Source organism: Pelophylax lessonae (genome assembly GCF_965119305.1).
Source record: "Pelophylax lessonae genome assembly, chromosome: 5".
Classification (NCBI taxonomy): Eukaryota; Metazoa; Chordata; class Amphibia; order Anura; family Ranidae; genus Pelophylax; species Pelophylax lessonae.
The window spans coordinates 120,487,616-120,498,460 of NC_138772.1; the positions used below are offsets into that span (position 1 = coordinate 120,487,616).

A 10,845-nucleotide genomic window follows, 5' to 3' on the forward strand; every position below is an offset into this window, starting at 1 on the left:
TCAATAGCTAAGCCATTAAAATAAATGACTGTAAAGGAGGATGATAGATCAGCCCTTGGACAACTGGTCTTCTCTGAGAGGAAGCCCCCAAAGGGCGATTACAGGCACCAGGATGATTGAAAGATCCTCGCTCTTGATTCCTCGCAGAAACTGCAGAAGAATCCTTAGCCGAGGATGATACTGGCCTTTCCGTGGCCCTTGGATGCCTGCGGTGTCTATCAGAGGACCCCGTGACCTCGTCATGAACTTTTGGTATCCTTCTGTGGAGCCAAACCTGCTAAAGGAGCTGCATGTAAGACTGTGCAAAAAGAACTGTCTTGAAGGTGGGTACCACCAGACTCAGAACCTGTATGCAAAATGGGAAAGAGAACTATCTGTGTAATAGCAGCCGGTGCCTGTGGTCCCTGAAGTTTGTGCAGAGGAAGGACCACCCTGGTCAGAAATAGAATCAGACCTAGGTAAATCAATTCCCTGGACAGGGATAGGGGGGACCTTAGGTCGTTCAGACATCACCTCAACCTTTGCGGGAATTAAATCCGCACAAGGAGACTCAGAACCTAAAATAACTGAAAAGGACAAGCTTTGTCCCCCTTTCTGGGTACCCCCAAAAGAAACATTTCTCAGATTTCCTTGACGCTCACCAAAGAAGTCCACGGGGCTGGAAACCTGTGAAGATGTCCCCTCACCCCAATAATGGGTGAGGGCAGACCTTCATGCTGTATGAGTCTTGTCTGCTGGTCTGGGGAAGCTAGCTCTAGGCCCACCAGACCAAGGTTGCTTGGAACCTCCCGGGGAATATTTAAAAGATCTATTTCCCTTATTCTCCATCCCAGAAGCACAAAATAATTTTCTATGGGCTGAGAAGGAGGGCCCCTGCCTGCAGCAAGGTTCCTTCCCTTTCTTTGACTATGGCAGAAAGGTACTCCTCCCCCCCGTGATACCCTTAATGATATCATCCAGGGTAGCCCCAAACAATCATCTTGAAAGGGCAGATCAATGAGAGCTTTGTTAGAGGCTTGGTCTGCGGATCAATTCTTAAGCCACAGCACGCGCCTAATCACCACCGTTGAAACAGAAAGTTTGGACGGCAGGGACCGGCTCATCCCCCAGGCCCTGGCGCAAAAGCTTGGCCCATTCAGTTAGGGTCTGAGGCAGCAGGGCTGAGGCAAAGACTGGCCACAATGCCAAATCAGCCATAGTAAACATGCTGCATGCCACGGCCTCCGCTTTCTTGTCAGCTGGGTCCTTAAAAGACGGGGATTCCTCTACTGGGATCATGGTTGCTTTATTTAACCTGGAAACAGGAGGGTCCACCACTAGTGGACTAGCCCACTTTTTTAAAAGTGACTCAAAAGGGTAACATAAAGCAAAATGTTTGGGGACCACAAAGGGTAATTTTGGTTGTTCCCATTCCTTACAGGAAAACCTTTCAAAATAAGGCACATAAGGAAACACCTTTGGAGTACGATGTGACTCGTGCGTACCAGACACAGCCATGTTCGTGGCTACATCAGCCGCATCTTCCATTTTTAAAATCTCACACACTGCAGTGACGAGTGCTTCTACCAGTGCTTTTTCATTTGCTGCTGCGACCATGGAGGAATCATTCTCACTATCTGATGGACCAGGGGTGTCATATTAAGTCCCCCTGGACGGGCCGCATCCATGGAGGCATCAGGCTCAGAATCAGATGAGACAGCCTGAGCAGGGGAAGACGGTGAATGCTTACTCCTGGGCCTTTGCCCACAGGCCACTTCCACTTCCAGGACACTAAGGACTGCCATCGGTGCAACCATGGGAAGCTGGAGTTCCCAGGGACCTGCCACCTCCATGAGGGGGTCAGTGGGGGAGATGTGACCCTGACGCTCCATATAGAAAGGAAGTCCTTGCAGTACAAAAATGATCTTTTAGAAACACTAAAGGATGCCCTCAAGGCTCAGGGTACCTATCAGCAGAGCGAGCGATAACAGGGACTCCCAAAGACTCACCCTACCAACCAGAGGAGTCCCGAGAATTCGAACCCAGCATCATCATGGATGCTATCCCTGTTCATATGTCCTGGGCACAGGAAGAGGAAACTGAGGAGGAAGAGGAGGAGCTTCGGAATCCCCACGAGGCTTCAGTTGTCTCCAGCATATTACAGGCCAAGGGAAAATGGCCCCAGTGACATCATCCAGCTAGACAAACATGGCGGCCAACCGGAGACAGCCAGAACAAGGAAAAATGGCATCATCCGACTACACAAACATGCCCGCCAACTAGAGATCATCCAGACTAAGGGAAAATGGCCACCATCAGCTACAAACACTGAAGCATGCTGCCAGGATCTTTCCTGCACCCTCTGCAACGCTGCACCCTCTGCAAGGGAAACCCACCCCCCCCGAAGGTAATACACACGTTTAGGGGAGACTCTGCACCGGTCTCTGCACTGGGACCCCCCTGCACTATGCCCACACTGCAAACAGCAGGTCATGCATCTAGGGGTCTCCTACACTGGGACCCCTCCAGACTACCAGGGAGGGACACACACTATCCCAGGCCCCGTACAGAGTGGGGATAGCGGGGAGACCCCAGGGGTCTCTGCTGCATTCTCTGCCCAGGGACCCCCACCAGACTCTAGGTCCAGATAGAGGAGAAAGGGAGTGGGGGGAGGCCCAGCTCAGTGAGAGACCCAAGGATGGGAGGAGGGAACCTGCAGGCAGGTCCGACCGTCCCTGGAAATTACCTGCATCCACCCTAAAGAAAACCACCATAAGGGGAGAGAGGGGACTGTATGGTCATACGTGACCCTGCGAGATGTTTAACTTGCAGGCTAGCCTCTGTCTGTGAAGCTATGTCGCAGCCGACCTAGCGTGTAGCTGCGGTCTGCACGCACTCGCTGGCTGGGCTAGGGGGGGACCACTGTATCTAGATTATCCAGCCTGTCGCTTAGCCCAGCAATTGATTGTAGATCTCCTGATAGAAAAACAAAAAAGATGTAAGGAAGGAGAAAATTGCTAGGACAAGAGATCCCAGCCGGGAGCCTAGGTCCTTACTCCTGACTAGACAGATCAAAACTGATTACTTAGAGCAGAAAGGGGGGGGTTATATAACAGCTGAGGACGGCCCATGGGCGTAGTCAGGTGTTTTTTGTTCTGCCTAGTCCTACTCCTTGAGGAGGCAATATAACCCACTAGTTATGATTTATGGAGCGCTGTGTTCGTCGATGAACGAAAGAGAAAATAAGTTTGGGCTTTAGATATACTTTTAAAAAATGTATTAATTCAAAAGATCATTTATTAGGATGTGTATCTGCACTGAAAATCTGCTAGGGCAAGTGGAACTTGCTACCAGCAATGACAACAGATTAAGTGCTGCACAGAACAATCACAGCATCTATAGTGTTATTGATCTATTACAATCATTTCAGTGTCATGGAGAATGAATCATTCTGTCAAATACAGAAAACAGGCCCATCTATAAGCCAATTAGATATGTTATGAGATATGTTATGTGCAAAATTGATCCCTATCACCAGACACAGTAACACATATAAGTACCATCTTTCCACTCTCTTGTGCTAGGGTGGATAAACCCAAAGAGTTCATCGGTGGTCACAGCTTTGGGGTTCAAATCATTCCATACTGCCTTCTGTTTTTGGTTTATATAGGTCCGGTTTAAAGTCCTCAATACCTGTAAAGAGAGACAATTTTATCTCTACACACAAATATATTTTCATACGTATAGCTCTATGGAGTGTGATATTTTTCCTGTGCATTGCATTCATTTCCGATTAGTTTCCTGATATAAAGGATCAGTAATTACCAAGACGTTCAGAGTAGAATGGAAGCAATTAAGTATACTGACTGTAGTGTAATTAGTTGTGATGAAAGAGAATAAGTGCAGAAGTATTGTATATGTGCAAGAAAAGAAATTATACAAATAACTGTCACAAAGCCAGATCTCGAATGAAGTCACAAATTGCAGGTTAGTTTTTTTTAACACTTTTTTTCAGGGTCAATTTATCTGAAATTAAAATAGCTTAAGATATAAAATTGTAATTGTTCGCTTGCATGGAAAATCTAAGCATCTTTAATAACATTTATTTTTAACAACCATCATAATGACAACTGTTTAACTACTTACGTCCTGACGCCTGAAAAAAAAAAAAAAAAAGAGCTTATATTGTGACAGATATTTATGAAATATGTGGAATGGGAAAACTGTGTAAAACAATGGTGACTGCTCAGGTAGATGGTATTCTCATACATGGCTGCATTATGTATTACTATTACCTTTTATTATAACTAATTTTCACTAGTAATTGGAGAGCTTTTAGAAAGAGAACCTGTCTTGAGAAAAATATAAAAGTGTCAATGTTGACTTTGTATTTTAAGGTGAAAGCTGTGATGATGTCATCTTCCTACAGAATTCACTTTAATTTTATTGCATCAGTATTGTAATACTGATAAGAACAATAGTTATATTTGACAGTTCAATTGGTTGAACTACATGGACTTATGTCTTTTTTCAAGCTGACTAACTATGTAACCCAATATAAGCCTACTTAAAACATTTTTTTTTTATGTTGTTAATGCTGCCTGTCTGCTAGCCATCTCTTTCCAGAACTTCTTGGATTCTCATCATACTTTGCAGCTTCACCTCCACAGTTTACTTTCAATTTCTATGGACTACATATCCTGAAACTCCTCCTCTCTGCACCTCTGAAGAACAGAAGGCAGGCTCTGTGAAATGTGTGACACAGCAAGGCCAAACCACAAGGTTTGGTGAGTGCGTATCATGGAATTCAAGTAAGTAAATGGGTGGGGATCTTCTTAAAGTAAAGCGTTACTAAACCCAAAACCAAAAAATGTGATATATTGCAGCTTACCAATCCTTAGAGGTGATGGCTGCATCAGTTTTCTTTTTTTAGGCTTTTTTCCCTGTTGTTTTCACCTGGCAATCTGGCTTGTACCACACCACCTGTATTACTGTGCCTGCACTCAGGGCAGACTGGCAACTTTTGGCCCAGGGGGCAAGTACAAACCAGAGGCCCATGGTGCAGTGACTTGGACCCCCTCCCACTCTCCCTCTTCCTGTCCCCCCATTCCAGGCTGAAGCTCTGCTCCAGGTACTCTCTACTCACTGGCTGAATCCAGGTTCCCAACCTGGCCAACAGGGAGCGGTTGGGGCTGGCCAGGGGAGAAGATTCTCCAGTGGGACATGGAACCGGCCTCTGCTCAGACACAGTTTACACCATCCATGCTGAGAAGGGAGGCCTGCACCCTGTCCTTGTCTTCAATCCGCATTCTGTATGTCAGTGGTGGGAACTTTTTACTTCTCTTCACCAGGAATCCTTTAGGCATGTCTGTGGCAGAAGTGGTGCAGCCTTTTTATAGGACATCAGAGAGGCCCAGGGGGCAATTGCCCCCCTGCCCCCGTCCTCCCCTGCCTGCACTGTATGAAGGAGCAAAGCAGACAGCAGCATTGTTAAACTGGCCCTGCATGGACTGAAATTCAGCAGGGACCGGTTGAATTTCAATCCATTTATGGGTGGCTGGTTGTACACAATTCGATCTATCGACTTATATACAACCAACCTGTTGGAAAATTCTCTCTCTATCAGCGTTTACCAGTGAGCAACTTCTGCTTCCCAGATGAGTAATCACTGACACCAAGTATCCTTTTAGCTATCTGTAAGTGGAGATTCTTCCCAATGATCATAAATGTAAAGCGCATTCTTACTAGTAACCATTGCAGTAATATAGTGTGAGCTGTAGATATAGTAAATATTAGCAGGGGTTCCCTGAGTCAAGAAAATTATTTGAAGGGTTCCCCCATGTTAAAAAGGTTTGGGAAAAGTTGGCCTAAATCATGTCAGAGGCCCTCAGATGCATTATGGCAAGTAAGACTCTTCTCAAGTGCACGTAGCCTACCTTACTTTTCCCTGTTCCTGCATTTCCGACCACAAAGACTGAGTGACGAACGGCAAGCAGCTCTTCCAGCTGTACAACCTGTAAAAAAAAAAAAACTGTTCCAAATACAGTCTGCTATTTCTATGTATTTATTACATTTACCCAAGCTGGGAAATATTTTGAGAAGCATGATTTTATTGTTCCATATACTGTAATTCTGACAGTCATTATGTACCTTAGAACGAAATGATCCATCATGGCTTGAACAAGAATTTTAATTAGCATTTGATCAGGATAGGTATGTCATTTTGCATTTTAAAGTCCAATGGAACCCTCCTAATTGTATTACTATAATTCAGTCACACTGCATAAACATTAATGAATATGCATTTTTTTAACCGCTTGCCGACTGCTCACAGTATATTTACTGCGGCAGTCAGCCCCTCACAGGCAGAGTGACGTAGGTCTACGTCGCTCGCCTGTGAGGCTCTGGGGAGCGAGCGCGCGCCCGCGGAGGCGCGCTCCCGCTCCCGCGCGGTCACGGACCCCCCCGCGCGTCATCGGGTCCGCTGGTCACTCGGCGATCGGTGGGGGAGAGGGAGAATGTCAGGCAGCTTGTGTAAACAAAATATAAGAAAAAATAAAAATATTTCCGCGCTAATAGTAATGAATAAAAGGAAATGATAAATATCAGCAGCCAACACAAAATCAACCAACAGTGATTCAAATTGCAATATAACATAAAAGTGTAGCGCTACGAAAAAATGATACTCATAAGACTAATAATAAATAAGTGTCCAAATGAATGAGTTCCTAATAATCACGATAGTGTATGAAAAAATGTCCAACTGAATTAATCTTCAATAAAAGTGAAGAAGACATAAATCCACAAGTGCAAAGGTCCAAAAGAAAAGGGAGGAATTCTTCCCAGGGCACCAGGAGTGTATGAAGGAAAGGGGACACCTCTGTGATGGGATATGATAAGCAGCTTACCAAATTTCCATGGCTGCTCAGATTAGTGAGCTAGCCTCTCCCAGCTGTTAAATCCAAACCACTGAAGGTTGAAAGGTACTTTTTTAGCTCCAAGGAATCACCACTTGAGATGTAGTAGGATCGGTATGGGATTGGCACTCATCAATAAATATCGTCAATCATACATGAATATGTGAAGAGAGGAGAGAGGCAACACACATAGCGTAATCCCATTTAAAACTTGTAATCTTGTTTATTTAAAAGTTATACTCACAGTGTATCTTAACAAACAGGCATATCAATAGCATTATCAGGGATGAGGATGCGGCGTCCCGCAAAAACAGTCCCAGATGGTAGGTGATGGAGGCCGGCTAGTTTCAAGGGGCGTGTGGACGTTGCGTCTGGAGTCGCCAACGTTTCGTCTCAATAGACTTCGTCTGGGCGAAGTCTATTGAGACGAAACGTTGGCGACTCCAGACGCAACGTCCACACGCCCCTTGAAACTAGCCGGCCTCCATCACCTACCATCTGGGACTGTTTTTGTCATCCTCATCCCTGATAATGCTATTGATATGCCTGTTTGTTAAGATACACTGTGAGTATAACTTTTAAATAAACAAGATTACAAGTTTTAAATGGGATTACGCTATGTGTGTTGCCTCTCTCCTCTCTTCACATATTCATGTATGATTGACGATATTTATTGATGAGTGCCAATCCCATACCGATCCTACTACATCTCAAGTGGTGATTCCTTGGAGCTAAAAAAGTACCTTTCAACCTTCAGTGGTTTGGATTTAACAGCTGGGAGAGGCTAGCTCACTAATCTGAGCAGCCATGGAAATTTGGTAAGCTGCTTATCATATCCCATCACAGAGGTGTCCCCTTTCCTTCATACACTCCTGGTGCCCTGGGAAGAATTCCTCCCTTTTCTTTTGGACCTTTGCACTTGTGGATTTATGTCTTCTTCACTTTTATTGAAGATTAATTCAGTTGGACATTTTTTCATACACTATCGTGATTATTAGGAACTCATTCATTTGGACACTTATTTATTATTAGTCTTATGAGTATCATTTTTTCGTAGCGCTACACTTTTATGTTAGCTTGTGTAAACAAGCCACCTGTCATTCTCCTCGCTGTAAAGACACTGATCACACGGATCTAGTATGTAGATCCGTTGATCAGTGTCCTTACAGCTCAAGCCACAGCCAATCACGGTAGAAAGCACGCCCCTAGGGACACACACAGCCCCTCCCTCCCAAATAAAGTTAACCCCTTCACTACCAGTGTATTTTTACAGTAACAGTGCATATGTATAGCACTGATTACTGTAGAAATGTCACTGGTAACCCCAAAAGTGTCAAAAATGTCAGTCAAGGGTCCGATCTGTCCGCCCCAATGTCGCAGTACCGCAAAAAAAATCGCAGATCGCCGCCATTACACGTTAAAAAAAAACAACAAAAATGACAAAAATCTTTCCCTTTGTTAGTAAACGCGATAAATTTTGCGCAAACCAATCAAAATACGCTTTTTGCGATTTTTTTTACCAAACATAGGTAGCATAAAACAAATTGGCCGAAAATGTTAAAAAATTTTGATTTTTACATTTTTTTTTTGGGGGAATTTCATATAAAAAAACGTGAAAAATATTGTTGCTTTTGCAAAATGTACGCTCTTTTTTTGTTTATAGCGCAAAAAGTAAAAATCGCACAGGTGATCAAATACCACCAAAAGAAAGCTCTGTTTGTGGTAAAAAAAGGACGTCAAATTCGTTTAGGTACAGCGTCGCACGACCGCGCAATTGTCCGTTAAAGTCACGCAGTGCCGAATCGCAAAATACCCCCTGGTCGTTAAGCAGGAAAATCCTCCGGGGCTTAAGTGGTTAAATACTTTTTTTTATTTGCTCATTGCTACATTAAGAAATGCAGAATTTAGGATTATGCAAGAATAAAGAAAACCCCTGTGATGGCAGCAGTAGAAGAGTCGGAACTATAGTTCTCACATACAAACGGCAGCCCAGTTCTCCGACATATTTTTTAACCACTGTCCTAATCAACAGGTCCACTCAGGCAGTGAGTGAGCTTGATTAGAGCAGTGTTCAGTGGGACGAGTCGAACCACAGGAAAGCCGGCCTGTTTTTGTATGTGAGAATAGTTTTCCTGTAGCTTATACTGTCGCTGACACTACAAAATAGGTACTATGTATCTCTACCTCTGCTGCTGTACACCAAGCAGTAGGCGCTATAGTTTTCTGTCAAAGAATGGGCATTATGTAATTAAATGGGCTATCAAAGAATGGGTGCTATAAATGTTTGGTCACTTAGGATTAACCTATTTCTTACCAATATACTGTAAATAATAAAACTGTTCATATAAAACTGACAACATAAATTAGACTTATAGGGGTTAGGTATTTATCAAACATTAATATTAGCAACCCCTTCCCTAATCTCTTTGGATCCAGGCTTTAATAATGACCTGATGACTCTTTTTTTGGTCACATGACAACCTCCATTCTTGCAAGAAAACACAAAAGACAAAATCTGCCCATTGTGTGCTATATGTTATAAGAATACTTATTTCAGCTGAAAGGATTATATCAATATATTCAATGGTTACTATATGTTGGAGGGCCTGTCCCTTGAACCACAAAAAGAAACATAGCCTAGATATTTCTTCTTAGCATGAATACAGATGAACAATAACAATAGCTGTGAAACTAAACCAGCCAGTGAAATGTCAGAATATGCTTTCACAATAGGCCTATTTGCAACTTTTCTTTCTCCCATAGCATCTCATAATAAGGACACATACTTTCAGAACTTTAAAGCAACCGTGGTTTAGCATCTATAATCATTTTGAAAAATAAGCCATAAAAGTTAACCTTCAGGTTTACTGCAGCATGAGCGCAGTTATTTTAATGGAAAGTAATTAAAAATAGATTGATTTTTGTTTTTACTTTGAGAATAAAGCTCTCCTCAGGCTGCAAGTGGAGCTCCAGCGTAGACTGCTTAACCATCTGTTCAAACTGAAGGTCCCTCTTCCTCGGCACATCCAGAGCTGGAAACAGGTCACTGATCAGGCCCATGAAAATTGGGACATCATCTGTTACTATCTTAGGTAAATTGAAGTCTCGTAAAGCTCGCATGAGTACCTACATGAAGGAATTGGGAGATACAAACGATATGTTCTAAGTCACTTTGCAAATGAAGTATGACTGTATAACATTTTCAGTTACATAGCTTAAGAAACCAACATAATGTTTCACTCATAAATTATGCTATGAGTGGATGTTGTAAGCCTATATTGTAAGCCTTATTCACCTATATCAGGGGCCTTAACCTGATAGAACACCTTTGGGATGTATTAGAGCAGAGACTGCAAGCCAGGCCTTCTCGTCCAACATCAGTGCCTGACCTCACAAATGCGCTTCTGGAAAAATAGTCAAACAGTCCCATAGACACACTCCTAAACCTTGTGGACACCCTTCCCAGAAGAGTTGAAGCTGTTATAGCTGCAAAGGGTGAGCCAACTTATTATTTAATAATGAAAAGAAATGGCTGCACTCCAGATGAGGTCAAAATCCAGGCTTATTACTGGACATCCCAGTGTGACAAAAGGTGGCAAGGTAGACGAATTTCACACACTAGTATGTGTGCTTAATCATTACCATATCATTAACTTATTATTTAACCCTAAAGACTAAGACTGGGATGCCATTAAAGTTCATGTGCGTGCAAAGGCAGGCGTCCCAATACTTTTGACAATATAGTGTATGTGTGCTCCAGAAGAGGTTCCAGATTTGTTAATGGTGACCCGAACATCAAAAGAACTGTAGGAAAATCAAAATCAGAGCATCAGGGGCAAGCTCAAACTAAAATCTGCTTATATAGTCAACAAGTGAAGGAGAAACATAAATGCAAAAGGGTGTTTGCCAAAAATATTAATTATTTCTTAACATTATAAAAATAAAAGTA

At 43.2% G+C, this 10,845-nt stretch overlaps 1 protein-coding gene across 1 annotated transcript in view; it reads right to left on the reverse strand.

Annotated features, from left to right (window-relative positions):
* The window catches only part of DNAH11 (dynein axonemal heavy chain 11), a 420,238-nt gene that overhangs the window by 215,512 nt on the left and 193,881 nt on the right, over window positions 1-10,845 (reverse strand). The window contains exons 39-41 of the mRNA XM_082257534.1: window positions 9,828-10,022; window positions 5,916-5,993; window positions 3,540-3,672 (exon numbers count right to left, since the gene is read on the reverse strand). Coding sequence (XP_082113660.1) covers window positions 3,540-3,672; window positions 5,916-5,993; window positions 9,828-10,022 — 406 coding nt within the window. The remainder of the gene's footprint in view (window positions 1-3,539; window positions 3,673-5,915; window positions 5,994-9,827; window positions 10,023-10,845) is intronic.